The sequence below is a fragment of the Pipra filicauda genome, unplaced genomic scaffold (genome assembly GCF_003945595.2).
Source record: "Pipra filicauda isolate LSUMZ 115617 unplaced genomic scaffold, ASM394559v2 scaffold269_size1075953_pilon, whole genome shotgun sequence".
In the NCBI taxonomy this organism is placed as follows: Eukaryota; Metazoa; Chordata; class Aves; order Passeriformes; family Pipridae; genus Pipra; species Pipra filicauda.
In genome coordinates this window covers 635,379-657,570 of record NW_024104386.1, presented here as the reverse complement: position 1 = coordinate 657,570, position 22,192 = coordinate 635,379, and the positions used below count along the sequence as shown (strand labels likewise).

The following is a 22,192-nucleotide window of genomic DNA, read 5'->3' as shown; positions in this document are numbered from 1 at the left end:
TCCCCACACGACTCCCTCCCTCCCCAAAAGTTCAAATGAAGGGGTGAGGGGGGAAACAAAAGAAAAAACAAATCCCGACCCAGACGGGTGTGGGGTGTGGGTGCGTGGGAGGAGTCGCCGGCTGGACGTTGCGTTTGCGGCGTGTCCGTGAACTGCGCCGTGGAAAACAAGCCCCTCTCCGCCCTCGCGGTCTTGCCGGAGAAGGGGTGTGAGAGATTAAGGTGCGAGAGTTAAAAATTAAAGTAAAAATAAAAAAAAAGAATTAAAAAAAAAAAAATTAAAGTAAAACGTAAAAAGCTTGAAAGCAACGGACCCGACTCCTCTGCCTCCTGCCCCATCCAAGCCCGCTGGTGCAACAGGGCTGGCCGGGATGGATCTGGGATGGATCCGGGATGGACGAGGCACTGCGGGAGCGACTCGTCTGAGCTCTTAGTACTCTAATGAAAACCAGACATGGAGACACACTGGGGCTGAGTAAGGGTGTAGACAAAAGGGCTCAGAGGCCTTGTAGGACTCCTGGGAACTGCCCGGGCCTTGGAGAGGGGAGGGAGCAGCAGGGATCTGGTTCTCCAAAGTGCTGTGTGCATGGTCACATCTCGACGTCTCCAAGTGGCTCTCGAAGGGGATGGGGCGCGGCTGGGATCAGTCACTGGGCTCTCCGCTGGGCTTCCACCCTCAGTGAAGTGCTCTCGTCTCACAGAGATGTCCAAGGGGGGCAGGTCCTCACTGGGAGAGGATGAACTGGGGCAGGAACAGGGAAAGCCACCTCCAGGTGAGTGGTACAAGGGAGCAGACATTGGCGTGGGTGTTTACTTGGGGGAGAGAAGTCTATCAGCCAGGCAGACCATCCAAGCCCTCAGGGCAGAGTGCTCCCATCCTATCTCGAGGCTGAGCATGAAGGAAAAGAGGCACAGGGAAGCCTAAGGGGGATCTGGGAGGCAGTAGAGGAGGAGACAGCATGGACCACTCCAACACCTGCACAGGTATCACCGAATGCTTCTCTAAAACAATCATCTCCCAGTCTGGATCATGGTCCCTTCAGAAAGCCAATGGCCCCAAGAGCTAAGTACCCCCATCCCTCATGGGTCTGTGCTGGGAAGGCTTTGCACCATTCCAAGGAGCCCCAGGGTTATGGAGGACAGCAGGGAAGCCTCTGGAACCCACTGAGAAGGCTGATATGGAGAAGCAGCTCTGCCATAGCAACCTCCTTTTGCTCGAAGCAGATGGAGATGGGGGTGAGCTCCCTGGTACCGAGTGAGGTGCTGGGGGATCCATGGGATCCCAGCCAACATGGGGATCAAAAGCAATCTGTTGCTCCAAAATGCCAACATCCACAAGAGCAGCCAGCTTCCCCGAGATGCCAGGCATGGTGGGCACCACTCAGCACAAGGGCACAGCACTCGGCTGACCCATCACCTCAAAGAGCAATCAGCACAACAGCAGAAGCTCCCCTGTCCTGTCCCTGTCAGGCTCCTGCATGTCCCTGGTCAGCAGAGCCCCTGAGCAGGGGGCTGACTCCTCCCATCTCTGCAGGGGCAGTCTCAATGCTGCCCAAGTGCTTTGCTGATTTGGTCCTGGAGGTGAAGCACCAAGACCTTTCACATAGCCTGGTGTGGCTCGTTATCCCCAGTGCTCTGCTCTCACTCAGAGCAAGGTGCAAATGAGACAGAGGTCCTGCAGCCCACTCAGGGACCTCTCTTTCTTCTTGCTTACCAAGAGCTCTGCTCACCACCTCCTCCATGACCTGATCTGTGTCCATATTTGACCCCAATTCTGGCCTTGGGAGCAAGGAGTCAGCTGCAACACACCCCACCTCTCTACCTGTGCTGGGTGCTCTCTGGCCCCAAAGGGGGCACTTCCCCAGGCAAGGAGACCATACAACTGTGGCCAGGCTGATATGTGACACCCTGGAGCAGAGCAAAGCAGTGAGAAACCCAGCTGGGACCCCAGTGTCCAACAAAAAGGTGACAGCAAAGCCTTCCTCTTCTCTGCCATGAAGCCAGGCATATTATTCCTAAGTGAAACCAAAGACCAGCTCAACTTCAGCAACTTCAACTAATCAACACTGCAGGGCATCACCAAAACAACCACAGCCCTCACTGGTCCCCTCTGGTCCCCCCAAACCAGGGCAGGGCAACAGATACCAAACCCACAAGGAGAGGCCAATCTTAGGAGAGCAATGTAGGCAACAAGCTGGAGGATGGGACATTGTCACCAGGCTGAAGGAGGTCTTGCTTTAGCTCCAGACCTTGCAATGGGACCCAACCTGGAGCTCACCCACCACTCAGGGGTTATTCGAATTTTTAAGGCACTATTCTGGGCCGATTCTGCCAAGGAATGGCAGCGTCCTGCTCCTCTGTCCCAGGCCACCCTCCCGCTGGTCCCGAAGCCATCTGAGCTCTCCCAGGGACAGCTCGCCAACTCCAGAGCTTCCTCAGGAGCCCAGCTCCCTCTGGGATTAACAGAAAGGGCACACTGGAGCCCAACACACTTAGGGCACCCCAAAACTGAACTGGCAGCGAGCTGCAGATGCCCCGAGAAGCAACGTGGGTGTTTGTGCTTTTGCCTACGGAGGAGGAAAACCTGGCACAGGGAAGGAAGATGTGATGAGGGCTGCTAAGGAGAGCATGCTGATGGCTTTCCAATGGGGACATCCGGGCTCCTCCATGGTGCCCACCTCTCAGCCTGGTGGGAGAAGAGCCTGATTTGAAAGACCAGCTTTACAGTACAGGGATTCAAGCACCACTAACTGGATTTCAGCTTAGAAATATCGATGCACCGGCAGGAATTCTTTCTCTCAACGCCAGATATAAGGGCATCCTGCTCCTCCCAGCCCCACCAGCATCCCAGGACAAAGATGGAGCTGGAGATGAAGCAGAGAGTGACAGCTTTCACCTACACCCTTATGGACGGACGTTCCCCCCCAACACCCACGCTCCTCTGGAGGGACCTCTTCCTGCTCCCCCTTTCTGCGGAGGATGATGGGTGAGAAAAAGGAATAAAAACCCAAAACAACCCCAAAACGAGGAGGAAGAGGGGGTAGAGAGCAAGCAAAGCCTCGTCTCCCCGGGGGGAGGCGTTCCCGAAGGGCAGAGCAGTCCGTGCAGGCGCATGGCCGGGGTGGGGGGCACCTAATTGTTGTTGGAATTTATCCTCCCCGCGGGAAACAGGGGAGGGGGCGGCGGTAGGTGAGGAGGAGGAGGGAGGGTCTGTGGGAGAGGATGGAGCAGCGGCAGGGGCAGGGGGGACACGCCGGGGCCGGGGGGCAGCGGGGCGGGGCTGGTGGCGGGTTGGGGGGCAGCCGTGTCCGAGGCCAAGGGGTTGCTGACGCGGAAACATTTCTCCTTGTGGGCCTTGAGCATGTTGGAGAAGCGGAAGCGCTGCCCGCACACGTCGCAGGGATACGGCTTCTCCCCCGTGTGGGTCCGGCGGTGCCGCTTCATGTTGGGGCGGCTGGTGAAGCTCTTCCCACAGATCTCACAGATGTAGGGCTTCTCGCCTGAGGGTGGGAGAATGTGGATGAGAAGCTGGGGGTTGGGCCAAAACCCCCACCACAGAATCAACCAGGCTGGAAAAGACCTCTGAGATCATCCAGTCCAGCCCATGACACAACATCACCCTGTCACCCAGACCATGGCACTGATGCCATGTCCAGTCTGTCCTTAAACACCTCCAGGGATGGTGACTCCACCCCCTCCCTGGGCAGCCCATTCCAATGGCTGAGTACTCTCTCTGGAAAATATTTCTTCCTAATATCCAACCTAAACCTCCTCTGGCACCGCTTAAGACCATGTCCTCTTTTCCTACTGCTGGTTCCTGGGAGAAGAGACGAACCCCCATCCAGCTCCTCCCTCCTGTCAGGGAGTTGTAGGGAGTGAGAAGGTCTCCCCTGAGCCTCCTCTTCTCGAGGCTCAACAGCCCCAGCTCCCTCAGCCTCTCCTCACAGCACTTGTGCTCCAGTCCCTTCCCCAGCCTTGTTGCTCTTCCCTGGACCTGCTCCAGCCCCTCCATGTCCTTCTGGAGCTGAGGGCCCAGAACTGGACACAGCACTCCAGGGGTGGCCTCCCCAGCGCTGAGTCCAGGGGCAGAATCACTTCCCTGGTCCTGCTGCCACCCTGTTCCTGATCCAGGCCAGGATCCATTGGCCCTCTTGGCCACCTGGGCACACTGCTGGTTCATGTTCAGCTTCCTGTTGATTAGAACCCTCAGGTCTCTTTCTGCCTGGCCCTGTCCAGCTACTCTGTCCCCAGCCCGTGGTGCTGCTGGGGGTTGTTGTGGCCAAAGTGCAGGACCTGGCACTTGGATATCCTTCTGTCCACGCAAAGATGCTACACCCGTCCCGTCGCTCTTTCCCCAGAGTTCCTGACTGACCGCAGGAGTTTGGGGCAAGGTCAGGGGCTCTTACCTGTGTGTGTTTTCATGTGCTCATCGAAGTACTGCTTCATGTTGAAGTCCTTGCCACACCACTGGCACATGAACTGCTTGTGGCCGATGTGGATGCTCATGTGGGAGCGCAGCTGGTACTTGTACTGGAAGCGCTCGTTGCAGTTCTGAGGGGGTGAGACGGGGATGAGTCCCTGATCAGGACCCGAAACATCCCCCCAGGTCACCAGCAGTGAAGAAATCCCTTTTTTTCTCCCAAAAGAGAATCCAAATAAATAGCTTTTTGGGCCATAGCCAACCAGGTTTGTAGGCTGGATGGGCTTGGGGTGGGATGTAAGATCCAGGTACTGGGGGGACAGATCCTGGCATTGGACAAGTTTCATCACATGGTTGGTGGAACCCTCAAACCAGGAAGGGATCCCACAGTGTGTGAGCATCCTTGCAGCTGCACTGGTACAAAGCAGGGGGGAAACCTCAAGAAGTGGAAGATCTTTCCCCAAATCAGCAGTTTTGTCCTCATTTGAGAGGACGTAGGGTGGGGCCACACCCAGGACCTTACCTCACATTTAAAAGGCTTTTCCCCGGAGTGCTGGAGTGAGTGGACCTTGAGGGACATGCTACGCTTGAAGGACTTCCCGCAGGTCTCACAGGTGAATGGCATGTCCTTGGTGTGTGCTGAGGGGGAGAGGGGCAGGGTCAGGTCCCCACACCTCCACCATCCCTCTCCCTACACCTCCATCATCCCTCTCCCCACATCCCAGCCATCTCTCCCAACGCCAGTGCCCAACCCCAGCAAACCCAAAGTCATCTTGGGAAGATGCACAGCATCAACATTTTAAGTTCTTCCCTAATTTCTTGCCCAAACCCTCCTTTTCTTTGGATCTATTTGGTCCCCGCAAGGCCCAGGGACCCGATCTACCATCACCATGTGCAATTTGCTTTTCAAAGCCCAGCACTGGTGTGGCCTGGTCCTGTTTTACAAGGGAAGGATGGTCACACTTCAAACCCTCCTTTGAGCACTTCTGAGGTCTGTTTTTTTCTGGTTAAATTAAATAAAAGGGGTTCTCCAACACCACACCCGATTGCCCCAAACCCATCACTGAGCAGACACGGGTTCAGCATTAAATACCAGGTCAAATTTTGAGGTTTTGATGTGAGAAAGCTCACACAAGATTAAGCCCAGCCCTAAACATTCAAGAGCAACAAAAAAACAGCTTTCACTGCCCAACTGCTGGATGGAGACCCCTAATGAAGTCTCCCCGTGGCACCGGTGCCCCCCGCACTCACCAACCATGTGTTTGCGCACGTGGGCCATGGTGTAGAACTTCTTCTCGCAGATCTCGCAGGAGAACTTCTTCTCTGCGTAACCATGGACGATCTTGTTGTGCTCGTGGAGAGACCAGAGCTTCTTGAAGCCCTTCCCACACGTCACACACTGCAAGGAGAGAGGGGATGGTGAGGGAAGCAGGGGAACGTGCCCAGACACCACCAGCAGTTTCGTCTCACTGGGCATCTGGTGAAAGGGAACATCACTGTGAAACCTACAGCTGAGATATCAAAAATCAGAATGACCAGCAAGTCTGACACAGACCTTGTCACTCCAAAACCTCCAAACCTCAAATTTCTACCCATGGGATGAGGAAGGGACAATGTCCTCCCATGGAAGGACGTGGCATCTCCATCAGTGGCTGCATTAGGACTTGTGCAAGCAGCAGCTCATGCATCAAGGCCCTATTCCCAACTGGGAATTTTATTTTCTAAATGAAGCCATCACATAAAATAATCCCAACCCTCTGTGCATTAGAAGGCTGCAAAGAATATAGAATCAAGGGGAATCCCGAACCAGGGCAGCACAACTTCAGTCTTCAGCAGGATACTTCACCACTAAATTATGGATACTTCACCACTAAATGAGTTTTCCAAACGTATCTATGACTCTGTGATGTCCAAATGGACCAAAATGGACCCAAAAAACAGTCCATCAGCACAAGAAGAACAACACAATGTGCAGAGTCTTTTCCAAGAAGTTTTGGCTGGGATTTGCTTCAGCTCCAACAAGTTCAGTGTTTCTCCGGAAGTTCTAAGGAAAAGCTCCAGCTTTGGGGTGAGACCTGTTTGAAGCATGTGAGGGCAGTTCAGTGCCCAGGGAAACACTTATGTCCATACAGGAAACCACTGCTGGAGTGCAGGGATGGCAGGCAAGGACCCTGCCAGGAGCTAAGGGTCTCTCTTTCCTCCAAGGGTCAACTCTTTCCACTTCATCTTTCCTCGACTCATCTTCCTCTTGGTCAACAGGGATAAAACCACCTCTTCTCCTCACAGATGTGCTGAGAAAATAATTCAAGCCTTGGAGGCACCTCAGAACAGTGGAGCTGAGCGGTACCAGTGGGCCCAGGGAGGGATTTCTCCACCTTCCCCTCCTACCCAGAGGAACAGATGCTCATTGTTGGATTTCAACCAAATTTTGCTGTGATACCTTTGAAAATACACCTTTGTGCTGTGAAGTCACAGTATCTCTCCATATATGTTTATATGTAGGTTCCCAAGGGGCAAAATTAGGGTCACAGAGCCACTCCCAACCCTCATCATCTTCATTCTGCCGTGCTCAAATGTCAACACGGGTAATCCTCTGAGTTTTACTGTTCCTGAGTATGTATTTCCATGGATTCCAGTTTTATCTCTGCTTTCAGAGGTATTTCAGGGCAAATTCAGGACTAGAGCCTGATATCAAAGACACATCAATATCCATTTTCTCCACTTCAAATGAAAAAGGCTGCAGGGGAGTTTTAAAATGAAAGGTAGAGGGAAAGCAGCAGAGGTAGGAAAAACCTCAGGCTGGGACCAAACACCCCGGAGGGCTGAGCTCTGTGTCCTCAGTTACTGCAGAAAATCATCACTCAAAAATGTGGAAGTAACATCCAAATGAGGGGGGAAAAATGAGAATATAAATCCTTTCAGGTTAAGAGGAAAACTGCACAGAAGCTGACCAAAAAAAGAGTTTGAGGAACAATCCAACAAAGCAAAGGATAAATCGCTTTTCAGGTGGTGGAGGTAGGATGCATGTTAGGGAGATGGGAAATGATCACGGGGAGCGAGATGATGCCTAAAACCTAAAGCACTGTGGATGAAATTTGGGGACAAAACAGGGAAAGAAAGCAGCAGAGCTGACTGGGATAAGAGAGATGGTTCCTCTATGGATCTGGTTAAACAGCAAGAAATAAAGACTCTCTATTAAACATATAAAGTTAAAAAAAAAAAAATCTCTTTTCCATGCAGACATAATTCCATGGTATATTGATAAAGTTATTCAATATTACCAGAGCAAATGGAGTGAATTTGGCTATTTGTCAAATTAAAAATGCTCAATTAAGTGAGAGAGAATGATCCCTTTTTCCACAGAAGGAGGTCACTGCAGGGGCAGTTGTGGCTCATCCTACTCAGAAATGACCTGGAAAAGGCATAAAAAAGGAGGGAGGAAAAAAGCAATGAGGTGACAGCCCCATGTGATCCACCTGGAAAGCAGATGAGGCTGAGGAAACATCCTGGGAAAACTCCTTTTTAATTTCCCAGGCTTTATGACAGGCTCTGAAACAGCCACCACCACTCAGGTATTGGAGCTGCGCTCATCCATCCTGGGAAAAACCCTCCAAAAGAAGCAACTTCAGCGCCGTGAATTTTCCAGGAATATGCACTGAAGGGTCAGTGCAGGTAGTGCTGCACCTGGGAGCTGAGACTGTTCCTGCCTCCCTGTTCCCTGCATGCCCTAAGGCCAAAATCTGCCTCATTCCCTATTTTATTTGGGATGCCATTGGCCAAGGACTCCAGCAGCACTTGGGTTGTGTTCCCTTCCTCGAGGAGAGCTGGGAGATCATTTAAAATCCGGTCACTGGCTGGAAGGATGATGGATGAACTCTCCAGAAATTGGGATATTTTTAATTAGCAGCAACAGCGTCATGGAAAACAGCTCATTGTGGATTAGGAGAAAGGATGGAGGGACCTTCAGGAACACACATTTGCTGCTCTGATGGGGTACCTCCCTATCCCCCCCAAAACTGCACAGATTGAACAGAGACAATATGAAACACAGGATCTCTTTAGCACAGGGGGAAGGACACACCAAGCCTGAGCCACTCAGGGATGTCAAATGCTTTCGGAAATTTGCTAATACCCACCAAAAAAAAAGCACAAAAGGCAGATTAAAACCATTTTGACTCCTGTCAGCAAATCTTCAAATTATGCTGAACGGGGTTCAGCCTGGGTGGGAATGGCTGGAGCGTGTCTCCATCAGGGTCTCACAACGTTTTATCCAGATTAACTGAATCAACTCAAAAGAAAAATAACTCTTCTAAAATTAACTCCATGTTTCCACCCAACCAGCCAAGGAGGAAGGAATAATCTCCCTGCACAAATCCCATGGCACTGTGGGACCCTCCTGAGCCTGAATACGAGTCATGGGAGAAGGAAGTTTCCTTCCCATCAAGATTACCTGAGCATGAGCCCGTCCCACAGTGTAGCTGGGTGGGATGACCTCCACGGTATTTGGGATGTCCCTCCCCCATCAGGATGTCCCGTCATGGTGGGATGCACCTCCTTTGGTGAGATGGTCCCACCTTGGTGGGATGTCCATCCCCAGTGGGATGCTACACCCTTGGTAAGGTATTTCCTGCTTGGTGGGATGTACAACCCTACTGGGATGCTCCAGTCTTTGGTGGGATATTTCCCCATTAGTAGGATGTGCATCCCTACTGGGATGCTCCACCCTTTGGTGGGATATTTCCCCATTAGTAGGATGTGCATCCCTAATGGGATGTTCCACCCTTTGGTGGGATATTTCCCCCTTGGTGGGATGTTCATGCCCCTGCCCTGGGGATGGGGCTGGCTCACCTGGATGTTCTTCTCGCAGTCGGTCTGGTGGTGCAGGAGCAGCTCACTCTCCAGCAGGAAGCGTTTCCCACACTTGTCACAGATCTGCATCCGGCTGTGGGTGACGTTCATGTGCTTCTCCAGGTACCAGCGGTTGTTGAAGATCCGGGGGCACTTCTTGCACGGGTAATGCTGCTTCTCCTCCAGCTTCACCTTCTGCCCCAAACCGTCCTGTTCCTTTTTCCTCTTCCTCCCTCGCTGGCCTTCTTCTTCCTCCTCCTCCTCTTCTTCCACCTTGGCCATCTCCTGGGACCTGGTTGCCATGGTGGGTTTGGTGGCCTTGGAGGCCCGGCTGCCCCGGCGGGGCTGCCCACCCTTTTCCCTTTTCATCTCCGACGCGTCTTCATCGTCATCATCATCATCCTCTTCTTCCGTCGTCTCCTCCAGGTCTTCCTCCTCACTGCGCTCCTCCTCCTCCTCATCACCCACCTCCGCATCCTCCTCCTCTTCCTCCTCCTCCTCCCCTTCCTCATTCTCCTCCTCCCCGTCCTCCTCCGTGTCGCGCCCGTCACCGTCCGGCCGCCCCATCACGGCCGCCTCGCTGGCGGCCGCCTTGCCCTCCGTGCCCTTGGAGACATTGAGGGTCTGGTTGTTGAGGTTCACCTCCACGATGATCTGCTCCCGGTTGTACGAACCCTGGCTGTCCAGGTCCTCCTCGGACTCCTCCCCCTCCATCTTACACACGGCGCCGGCACCGCCATCCTTCTCCTCCTTGTAGTACTGCTTGGCGGGGCCGGCGGGGAGGGTCCCGCCGCCCGTCCCGTCCTCCACCCGCACCGAGAAGGGGTCGTTGCCCTCCCGGGCGTAGATTTTGGGGTGGGGGGCATCCACCTCCTGCTTGATCTCGCAGTAGTAGGGCGGGGGCCCCGCGCAGCCCTCGGCGGGCAGGGCCATGTCGGTGGCCAGGCTGAGCGAGCGCGTGTCCAGCAGGTCCTGGCAGGACGACGCGATGTTGTTCATCTGCAGCACGGCGGCCGCGTTCAGCACGTCCTGCACATTGCAGGAGTTGACGAGCAGCTTGGAGGTGTAGATGAAGTTGAGGATCTGCTGGAGGCCCTGCGAGGTGAGGGCCTCCAGGGAGAGCTCCACGCGCTGCAGCTGCTTGTTCTGGGTGAAGAGGGAGTGGAAGAACTGGCTGTAGGCGGCCAGGACCCCCTTGTGCGCCGGGAAGATGCTCTTGTGCTGCACCAGCACGATGTCCACGTCGCACAGGTCCGGCTGAAAGAGGCGCTGCTCGTTCAGTCTGTCCATCAAACACGTGAAGTGGAGGGCTACATCCTCCACCAGGGAGTACTCAGCAGAAGGGTAGTCAGTCGTCTTTTCGACTATCAGCTGTGGGGAGGAAGGAAATAAAATTGTTCAATGGGGCTCTTTCCCCCCAAGAATTGCCCACGTGGATGTGCCATCCATCCCTGGCCATGCATCCCAAGACAGAGATGTCAACTGAGAAGCTCCGTTGCCATCCCCAGCTTGGAGATGCCAACCAAAACACTCCATCCCCATCTCCAGCTTGGAGATGCCAACTGTGAAGCTCCACCTCCCACCCCAGCTTGGAGATGCCCACCCTGAGGCTCCACCACTAGACCCAGTTTTGAAACACCAGGAAGCTCCACCACGTGTCCCTGCTTGGAGTCACTAACCAAGATGATCCACCACCTGTCCCAGCTTGGAAATGCCAATGAAAAACACTTCATCACCAGCCCCAGCTTGGAGATACCAACCAAGAAGCTTCACTGCCAGCCCTGGCCTAGAGATATCACCCAAAATGCTCCACCACCAGACCCAGCTATAAGATGCCAACCAAAACACTCCACCATCTGTCCCAGCTTGGAAATGCCAACCAAAACACTCCATCCCCAGCTTGGAGATACCAACCAAGAAGCTTCACCAGCAGCCCCAGCTTGGAGAGATATCAAGCAAGAAGCTCCACCACCAGCCCCAGCTTGAAGATACCAACCAAAATGCTCCACCACCTGTCCCAACTTGGAAATGCCAACCAAAACATTCCATCCCCATCCCCAGCTTGGAAATACCAACCATGAATCTCCACCACCAGCCCCAGCTTGGAAATGCCAACCAAAACACTCCACCACCCATCCCAGCTTCAAGATTCCAACCCAAGTGTTCCACCACCAGACCCAGCTTTGGAACACTAGAAGCTCTACCACCAGGCCCAGCTTGAAGACACCAACCAAGAAGTTCCACCACCAGATTGAATCCGGGAGACTCAACCAAGCAGGAAACCCCAATGAAAGGGCAGGTCATGGCCACAAGCACGCACTGAGATCCCTTCAACATGGGTAGGAGGCACCACGACCACCCCACCTTTGGACACAGAGGTCCAAAGCCAGCCTCAGCTGTCCACACTCACACAGAGGAGATGTCACACAGGAGAGGGGATGCCTTGACCTCCTGAACCAGATGGAGACCCCATGGGGGTCATTTGCCCCACACAGGAAGCCAATTTTAGGCACCAGCTGAGATTTAACCCCCCGAATAGAAGGAAATTAGGATTTTATACCTCCCTGTTTGTACAGATAATTACATGAAACCCACAATCCTCTGATAGTTGCTGAATACCCACTGGGATGATTTATGTGCTTTTTTATGCCCGTGTTCAACTGCCTGGGGAAAGGCACTACCTGGAAAAATTCAAATCAGGGAGCAGCATGCCCAGGCTGGGAAATGCTGGGACTGCCAACCCTCCCCAGACTGTGTTTGCTGGGTATTTAATTGGGCTCACATGTATTTTGCACAGTCCAGACCATCCCTGGATGTTCATCACCTTTCCTGGTCATATCTGAGCCCCAGAACGGATTCACCAGCTTTATCCTAAACCCAAGGGATATCCCATACCCTAAATCCTGTGTCCTGTATTAAAAGCAGATGGGATATATCTTTTCTGTCTGCTTCCCCTGCTGAGCACCCAATTTATGGATGGAGACAGATCTGGGCTTGTTAATTCCCTCTTTCCCCACCACTGTGGGATGTGACAAAGGACGAGGTGCAGAACAGTCACAGAGATGGAGATTTCAACCTGCTGGGTTTATCCTGCACCTCCTGCTCCACAAAGAGTTTCTCAGCTCCCACTTTTTCTGGGACAAATGGCAGCTCTTGATCAACATACAAATTCCAGCAAGACACATTTTGTTTATCTTCTGTGTTTTTTGCTTTTTGGGTTTTTTTTTTGTGAGCCAAAGGCAAAAGCGCACACAGACAAAAATGTTTAAATAATAGAAAAGTGTGTTTTCTTCTCTGTTTTTTCGTCAAGCAAGAAAACCTTTCCCCCTCCCTGCCAAAATGTTTCATTTTCACTGGATTTCTTCTCAGCCACCAACTCGTCCAGCCAACAGGGATGTCAGCTTTGGTTGGTCCTGACAGCCTTGGAAAGCCCAGGAAAAAAACCAGTTCTGTTCCAAATTCTTGGCTCTGCAGCCTGAAGTGGGGCAAAGAGGTATGAAAAGAGGGGGGATTATATAGATTTTATATATGTTTACATATGTATTTTATATTTTTAATGCTCGATACATTCATGTTTATGTACATTTAAACTGTTTATATCTAAAAATACATAAATACATAAACACAGAAACATTCACATGTGTATTTGTTACAAAATGCTGCATCCCAGCTGGAATATCCACCCCCCCCCTCCCCTTTCCCGAGTCTAGTGACTGCCAAGGACATTTTGATGAGATCTTGGATGGCTCAGCCCCCCCCCCCCCCAAAGACACGTAGAAAATAAATAAAAATCCAATAAATATCGAACGCTGGAGAGGCAGCGAGAATTCAGAGGAGCAGTTTGCCAGGTTCTCTCCTGAAAAATAAATTGAACTCGGGGTTTTCCTACTGGGATTCGTCTCACCTCGATCCCTTATATAGGATGGGGAGAAGCAGAGCGACGGCCGGGGAGAAATGGGTGCAAAACGAGGGGAATTGGATCTCTGCCTCTGCACGGCCCAGCCTGGAAAACAAAAGCCGGGTGTGTTTTTTTTGTTTGTTTTTTTTTTTTTTTTTTTTTTTTTTTTTTTTCCTCCGGATCGAGGTTTTTTGGCAAAAGGGGCCGATCCCTCACCCAGAGCCGGGCTTTGCCAGGCGGCTCTAATCAGTCCCAGCAGCGGCGAGGACAATGCGTGTCTTGGCCGCGTCCCGCCGGTGACTTCAGCCCGGGCTTGTCAGCGGGAGGCTTTTGCTCTTTATTGCTCTCAGATGCTTTCCGTGAGCTCGCCCGGAGGCAGAGCCCCAGCCAAGACAAGAGGCGCCTGCCGGGGTGAGATCCCGAGAAAGACCCCAACTTGCCCCAAAATATCCCCCTCCGGCAGCTCCCGCCCCTGCTGGAGCAGAGGAGCCCTGCCTGATCAGGATTAATGGGAGGGTTAAAGTCTGTGCTCTGCCTCTGGGAAAACACAAATATTTTTTATATATATATATATATATTTTTTCATATTTTTAAAAATATTTTATTAAATGTATAGAGATATTAAAAAAAAAAATCAGAGTTTTGCTCTTTTCCACCATCACCACCCGGGATGGTTTGGTGCCGTGACAACAGGAGGAGGAACACAGGAGCAGGTCACCCATCCCACCTCCATCCCCAGTCTGGGGTGCTGGTTGGGTGCATAAAACCAGAGTGAACCCTAAAACCCCCACAGACCCAACCTCTGAGCAGGGTCTTGGCACCAAAAAACACCCCCTAAAAATTATTAGAAAGCAGCATGTTCATGAAGTGATGTTCATGAACTCCCCACCCCAAGGGCCTGGCGGTGTCTCCAGTCCTCCCTCCCCGCCCTGACCCGGCCCTCCAGCTCTGTTTGAAGTGTTTTCAAGTGATGCTGCCAAAGCCCCATCCCAAAACGGCCACCGGGGCAGGAGGGTGGATGGAGGATGCGGAGGGGGGTTGGATGGGCCCAAAGGGTGGGTGATGAGTGATACAGGAATGGTGATCAAGGCAGAGGTTGAGCTCCCTGGATCAGGGCAGCTTCTCTCCAGCAAGTCCACCAAGAATCCTGCTACAGGAGGTGGAGCCCAAGCTCCATTTCCACCCACAACGTGCCTCAGTTTCTCTAAACAGTCCCAACACCACCTCATCACCTCCCCTAAAAGGTGTCTGTTGTTGGATTTAAACCAATGCACTGTAGTAAAATGCTATTTCTCTTAGCAGGTATTAAGAGCCAGATCCTTAAATGTTCCTGCAGCTCCAAACCTCCCCAAGGGACCAGCAGGTCAGGCCACTCTCACATATCTAAATACCCAAATCCTCAGCCCCCCAGAAGACCATCTATGACCTTCACCAGCCCCTCATTTCTCTTTTCTTTTTCTTTCTTTCTTTCTTTCTTTCTTTCTTTCTTTCTTTCTCTTTCTTTCTTTCTTTCTTTCTTTCTTTCTTTCTTTCTTTCTTTCTTTCTTTCTTTCTTCCTTTCTTCCTTTCTTCCTTTCTTCCTTTCTTTCTCTTTTTCTTTCTCTTTCTTTTTCTTTCTTTCTTTTCTTTCTTTCTCTTTCTTTCTTTCTTTCTCTCTCTTTCTTTCCATCCTCCTTTCTTTTGTTCCTTCCTTCTTTCTGTCCTTCTTTCCCTCTTTCCTTCTCTCTTTCCTTCTTTCCATGTCTGTTGCCCTCATGACCAGAGCATCAAGGACCATAACTCTCTCTTGAAATACCACAGGATGGGGGATTTTGGGGCATAAAATGCACATTTAGGTGGTGACAAGCCCCTGCTTCACCCTCAAGCAGAGCAGTTAAGACCAAGTGCCCACGAACCAGTTTCCACCCAGCACAAAATCTGGGGGATTTCTTTAAATTTTTCACCCTCAAAACGCCCATGAAAAAAGGCAATCTGCTTTTCTCTATCATTTTCCAACCACCAAAACATTCACCGTTGACCTTCAGTATTAAATTGCATTAAGGAAAAGTGCTTTAATAAGGAGCTGAATACGATGTCAGCACTTGATCCTCAAAAAGCCCTGTGTCCTCCTCTCAATTTGGACATGGCTGCACTTCAGGATGAAAGAGCTTGGCTGAGACTACTTAATGCCAAAGCTTGACTTTTGCTAAGGAAAGAAATAATGTTAATAAACCTATTTTTACAGATTAATTCAGATGATACAAAGGGGTATCATTAGAAATCCCAAACACTCGTGCTTTCGGTTTTAATCCTCAGTCTCCTACAATCTACCCTCTGCTTTCCAGACCCTTGGATGAAACCTCCAGCCATTTCTCCACAGTTTTGAGGCCGTCCAGAGGGGTTTTTTAAGGATAACGTGACGCCTGTGTCTTCCCACGACTCCCAAAACCAGGATCCACCAAGACGAAGCCGTCCCAGGACGAGCGGCGCTGCCCGTGCACATCCCGTTGCCAAACCACCTATTTTTGGACCACGGCCACGCATGGAAAACATGGCAGAGGGATTACCCACTTCCCAACACTCCCTACCTTCACTGCTCTGCCCCGCTGCCGCCTCCCTCCCCGGGGATCTCTCCCGTGGGTGCTCCCGGCACGGGACAGTGCCGGGGGTGGGATTTGTTCGCTTCTCCTCCGACCGACCGACGGGTGTTTTCATTTAATTAGGAGAGGGTTGTCCGGAAAAACAAGCAGGAAGGGAAAACAATAGCTCGGCCACAGCCCCGCCTGGCGAGGCGCCGGCCCCGGCACGGCCCCGAGCGCCCACCGCCGGCATCCTGCCCTTGGGATCGCTGGGATCACCGGGATGCTGCCGGAGCGGCACTGAGCGCTCAGCGGGGATGGTCCCATCCCACCTCCAGAGGCCAGGGATGACCTTTGGGATGGTGGTGACACCACGTAAAGGGGTGATTTTCCCCCGTGTGTCTAAAATAGAGCCGTATACCTGTTATAGCAACAACGGGAAGGGGTTCAGCGATGCTCCCAGAGCCTCTCCCCCCCCCAGGGCGTCAGACATCCCAAAAAACGCCTCCCAGCCTCTGCACAAGTGAAGAAGAGCATTAACCCAGCTGTGGGACAGTCAGATGCTTCCCAGGTGTTTTTTTTTTCCCCTCCCATCTTGTTGGTTTTAATTTTTTGTTAATGATACCCAGCGTTTACAGGCTTTGGCTCAAACGAGCTTTTCCCAGGAGCAGCCTGGGAAGTTGGCACAGCAGCACCAGGCCCACCACAACTGTCCTCAGCACAAGGGAACAGGGGCAAATCCCTGTCCCATCCCTGTCCATCTGCATCCAAGGGGACACCTCTGCAAACGAGGGAAAGGTTCATTTGGGTTTCTCTCTCCTGTTGGCAGCGTGGGGAGAGCAGGGGGGTGAGCTGGGATGAGCAGGGGGATGAGCTGGGATGAGCAACACAAGGCTTTGCTCCCCTGGGAGCAGACACTGGCTTCTGACAGCACAGCCCACAGAGGGTTAATGGTTTGGTGCTTTCTCATTTATTTTATGGGTTTTTTTTAATTTTTAAACCCCACCAGCCTCTTTGGATGGTTTTCTCCTTTTCTTTCACACACAGAGCTGCAAAGCCAAAGTGGTATTTCCAAGGATGGATGGACATCAACCCTGCCATCACCCCCCATCCCCAAACCGGCCCAGTGAGGTGACACAGCTCCTGGGGGATGCCACCATCCCTCTATCCCACCAAGGGTGACAGCAAGGGCAATACCAAGCCCTGGGAGTCCATCCCAGCACGTGTGAAGTCAAGCACCATCCCCTCTGCAGGCACGGCCTGTGCTGCAAAAATACTGAGGCTTCAGTAATGCCACATCATTTCCAGCCCAGGACAAATCCCAATCCCTTGGGAAGGCACCAAAGCAGGCTGGATGTACCAGTCTGTCTGTCCCTGTCCCCTCGGTCAGGGCTGAAAGGGGTTTCTTTGGGCAGCTCAGCCAGACCCAGCACGTGGTGCAGAAGCTCTGCAGGTAATTCCAGAGCTGCGCCAAGCCCGGAGCCGGGTCTGGAGTTAAACCCCGAGGAGACGCTGCTGGATTTGGGTAGAGCAGGCGTCCTCCTGGCAAACGCAGACAGGACAGCCCGGCCGCGGGGTCCCCGCCAGCGCCTGGCACAGCCAGTGACACCCGGTTGATGGAGATGTCCCCGAGCCGCCACCCTGGCACGGGAGAAGGCGGCGGGATGGGATGGGGTGGGATGGGCTGCTGCCTTCCTGCCGGCGGGGTGCGGGACCTCCCGCGGAGCCACTGCCCGGGTGGACGAGCCCGGGGGATCCGCAGACACGCAAAGCCACTGTCCCCCTCCCTCCCCTGCCCGGGAAAAACAGGAGGAGGGAAGATCCAGGGAGGAAACGAGGACAAAACCCAGCGCTGACCTCCCCAGCCGGGCTGGCGGCCAAGCGGCTGCGCCAGGGGCCGGCTCCGAGCGCTGCCCAGCCCGGGGGGAGCCGGGGAAGGGAATCAGCCCCACAGACCCCACGGATGTCCCACTGCCAGCGAGGGAGGGGGTGGATGCAGCAGGGCAGGAGGTGCTCGAATCCCCCCGTGGGGGTCATAAGACCCACTCCCAGGACCCCCAAATTCGGTGCCAGGAGCATGGACGGTGCAGTGGGGCAGCCACTGTGTCACTTGTGCAGAACCTGGAGACATCATAACCCTGAGCCAGAACCACTTCCATGTGCTGCCACACGATGGCCGGGAAGAGGGTGAGGTCCCCGGGAAGCAAGGTGGATGGGTGGATGGGTGGATGGATGGATGGAACCTCCTCCCAAGCACTGCTCCATGAGGCTTTCCTCAGACGGCAGCATCCCCTGCCCAGCACCACAGTTCCCATCCCTGTGGAAGCCACCACGACCTTCCAGGTGGGGGAACAGGAAGGTGGGATGTGTCACTTCTAAGGTTTGCCTCACACCCAGCCCCAGCAAACCTACAAGCACAGCGTTTTCCAACCCAACCCCAGACCACAAAACTGTTCAACCTTGGACCTCTCCCAACATCCCAGGCAGGGCTTTCCATCCTGGAGCATCCTCTCCAAATCCTGGCACTGACTCCAGGGATGGTCCCATCTCCGGTTCTTTCCTAAACCCAGCCTTGACTGGGGCTCTTTGGGAAGCACCACTTGTGCTCCTCTGGTCCAGGCATAGAATGGTTTGGGTTGGATGGGACCTTAAAGATTATCTCGTTCCAACCCCCCTGCCGTGGGCAGAGGCACATTCCATTAGATCCAGTTGCCCAGATCAAGGATCTGGGCACACCAGGCCCTTCTTACCTCACACTTTAAACATTTTTTATGAACATGCCTTAAAATGCCTCATTTTTATCATGATTTTTCCAGCAAATCCAGCACCTCGGGGAGCAGAGCTTTAACTCAGACAGGGTGTCAGCAGCCTTGGCTCCAGGCAAAATATAGAATCGTAAAAATAATAACAAAAAAAGGGATAATTTATTGTAATTAAGTCCTTTACCCATCATATCTGCACTACCATGGCCAGTCTTTCCCCATATTCCAAGGCCATCCCAGGAGAGGTGGAAGAACTCCGAGGTTGGTTGAAGAGGGGACAGCAGCCCCGAAGGATATGGGGACAAGTTCTCAGTGTCCCCATGTGGGAAACCCAACAGAATCATCCCTGCCCTGCCCAAACCACTCCAGCAACACAACACAACGTATTCCCCTTAGAAATAAGAAAGGGAAGATTAGGAAGCACAGAGCCTGACCCTCAGCTCATCCTCCCCACCAGCTCCTCCAGCCTTACAGGGACCCGTGGGATGCCAGGGGACATCCAGGATGCAAAACACGTGGAGGATCCGGGCATCCCCATTTTTGGGGCCAGGCAAACGTGGCAGCAGATTAAAAACTTCATCTCTTGCTCTTCCCAGAGCACTTTGTCATGGCCATCAGCACGTCCCCATCTGTAAAGGCTTAAATGCAGCAAAGTGGGAGAGTCCTCAGTTTCCTTCTCCAGCCAGAGCACGGAGGGAGGGTGGGAAAATCAGCGATTCCCCCAAAACCTTCAAAGGCTCTCTGATGTTTTGACACATTCGGTTCATCTGCAAAAGGTTCTCTCCCCCCCACCCATTTTTCCTCCAGCAGAAAAACCTGCATCTTAAAAATAACCAATATTTAATCAACTCGCAGGCAGCCCCCCGCTTCTCCCTCCCTTTTCCAAAGAAGCCAATTCCAGAGGCGGCAGTGGGCTATTTTTGTGGAGGGGCTGACAAGCCTCTCCCGCAGACGGGAGACGGGAATACAAGGCCGTTTATCTCGCCTGGTAACGACCCAACACGCCGTTAATTCCTCACAGGGAGAACAAAGCTCCGCCGCGGAGCCAAGGGGACCCCGGCAAAAGCCCCGGAGCGGTGCTTATCCCAACCTGCATCCTCTGGGAAACTCCGTGGTCAGAGCCGGAATGTTTGCACCCAGCGAGATTTCGCCACAGATCCAGGGGAAAAACAAAATAAAAAAGAATAAATCCTTTTATCTTTCCAAGGAGGAATTTTTGCTCTGTAAGGCAAATCTTCCTCTGGTCCTTGCTGAGGCCGGGTGTGGAAGGAAAGGCTGAATTCCCAACTTTTCCCTGTCTTCCTCGCAGGGTTGCTCGCTTGAGTGGGCTCTGGGCATCTCCCTCCCCACCTCAGGGAATGAAACACTCCCAAAAACACCCCTGCGTGTCCCCTGGTCCATCAGCATCTCCTCTGGGAGACGGGATGCAGGGGCAGTTCCAGCAGCTGATTCCGTGCCAGCAGGAATTTTGCAGGTCGAGTGTGACTGACCAGCACGAACCCAATCCCAATCCCACTCCCAATCCCAATTCCAATCCCACTCCCAATCCCAATCCTAGCCGGTTTACCCCCAGTCTCGGAGTCAGGGGGTGCCGAGCCCCATCCCACCATCCCGTCCATCATCTCCTGCGCTGAGCCAACGCCGTTTCCTTATTTTTCCAAGCTTGCACTTTCTTCCCCTTCCCGAAAAGCTGCTCGGACGCTTTCCCGGGGTGTTATGATGGGCACGGAGCCAGCGCTGGGGCAATCACAGCCCTGCACTTTTAGGGATGGGGAGGGAGGCACCAGGGTACCGGGAACCGCGGTCTGTGGTCACGGCACATCCCAGGGGATTTCCCGTGGATCCTCCCAGCTCAGGCCTGCCCTCTGCAACTCAGAGTAACCTCCCCCCAAAACTCCGCCGGCCGATAAAATAGGTCACTGCCGCAGGCGAGAGCCCCGGCTCGGATGTTTTTATTATTATTATCGTTATTTTTTAAGTGCAGGGATGGAAAATCCCTTTCCCGGCCCGCAGCGGGGTGGGATGCTGCGCCCTCCCCGCGGCCTCGCTCCTCCGGGATTTCGGGGTGCTCCCAATATCCCTCAGACCCCCGGGAAAAGGGGGGGCCCACGACTGGAGCCAGCCATGGCGGGGGGGGGGGGGGGGGGGGGGGGGGGCAGGAATTGGCAAAATGATGGAGTCATCCGGGGAATGGGAATGGCCGAGGAAGCGGCATCTTCTGCACCCCCCCCCCTCCCCTCAGCGAATCCTCCGGCCTGGGGGCCCCAAAAGTGTGTGTGTCCCCCAAATCCTTCCAGAGACCCCCGGGTGGGAGCGCTGAGACGGGCGGGGACCCCCTCGCGGGGAAGAGGGGATCAGACCCCTCCTCACGCCCCTTCTGCACCCCCCAAACCCCCTCATCCCCCCTCAAGCCACCCCAAAGCGGCGGGGGAGGGGGGGCGTTTTTAATGCCATTTTAACCAAATACAACACATTTTCCCCTCGCGCAAGGGGAGGACCCCACGCAACCCTCCCCGAAGCTGCTGGCAGTGCAGCTGCCGGGTGGGCTGCGCTCTTTGTGCCCCCAAAAAACACACGCCCCCCTCCCCCAGTGCTCCCCCCACGCGTGGATGCAGCATCGCCCATGCAACTCCCCCCCCACACCCGCTTCCCGCATCCACCTCCGCCGCCCCGGCCGGGATTTGGGCAAGTTTCGAGGCCTTTGGGAAGTCGGCAAAGCCCCGGGAGCGCGAGGAAGCGACGGGGGAAGGAAGGGGAAAGGAAAGGGAGAAATAAAAGCGAGGAGAAAAGGGAAAAGGGGGGGGGGTGTTCAGGCTCTACCATTTTGATGCAAAGGTCTCCGCGCTGAGGAGTCCCGGTCCTCCTCCGCTGGCCTGGGGTTTGTGCTCTCCATGAAAAAACAAGGAATTGGTGGGTTGCTGGGTTGGTGGCTTTTTTTTTTTTCCTTTTTTCTTTTTCTTTTTTTTTTTTTTTGCTGCCTTATTTCTGCTTTTCTTCCTTTTTTTTTTTTTTTTGCCTTTTAGAGGAGGAGGAGGAAGAGGGAGTGGAGGGGGGAGGAAATCACCGCGCCAGCGCCGCTTGCATCCCCTTCCCTCTTTTCCTATTTTTTTCCCCCCTTATAATTTCCTTTTTTCTTTTTTTTCCTCTCCTCTTTTTCGTTCTTCTTTTTTTTTTTCCCTTCCTTTCTTTTCTTTTTCCTTTTTTTTTTCCTTTTTCCGCGTTTTCCTCTTCTTCTTCTTCTCCTTCCCTCCTCCTCCTCTTCACCTCATCCTGCCCATCGCCATGTTCGCCCCTTTTCGGAAGCCGAAGGAATGCGGAGCGGCGGCGGCTCCGGCTGCCAAGAGCCCCGGGGCCGCTGATTGGAGCCGCCGCATCAGCTGGGGCCAAGGCTGCCCCTTTAAAGCGACAGCAGCCACCGCCACCCCCACCGGGACACCCCCGTGTCCCCTCTCCCCGCACCCCAACCCTCCCTTAGGGTCGCCCCCGCAGCGCAGCATCCCCCGGGGAGCATCCTCTGGATCCCGCTGGGGCGGGGAAACTGAGGCGCGCGGAGCTCCCCCCCCCCCCAAAACTCAATTAAAAAAAACACCCCAAGGCTTTTTGGGGCGTAAAACCTCGATTTGGGGCGTTGGGGGATAGCGAGGATTTATGTTAAAACCCCCAGTTTGGGGTGTCGTGGCATAACGTGGATTTATTTTAAAAGGGGC

The 22,192-nt window shown here is 53.5% G+C and overlaps 1 protein-coding gene across 1 annotated transcript; it reads right to left on the bottom strand.

Annotated features, from left to right (window-relative positions):
• On the bottom strand, positions 1-21,416 carry ZBTB47 (zinc finger and BTB domain containing 47). Its single transcript, XM_027743353.2, has 6 exons — positions 21,306-21,416; positions 9,268-10,638; positions 5,671-5,818; positions 4,943-5,058; positions 4,406-4,550; positions 1-3,499 (listed from the first exon to the last, which is right to left on the bottom strand). Exons 1-6 carry the CDS (start codon positions 21,306-21,308, stop codon positions 3,132-3,134), a joined length of 2,151 nt encoding a protein of 716 aa, XP_027599154.1. The 5' UTR covers positions 21,309-21,416; the 3' UTR covers positions 1-3,131.
• Positions 21,417-22,192: the final 776 nt, after the last annotated feature.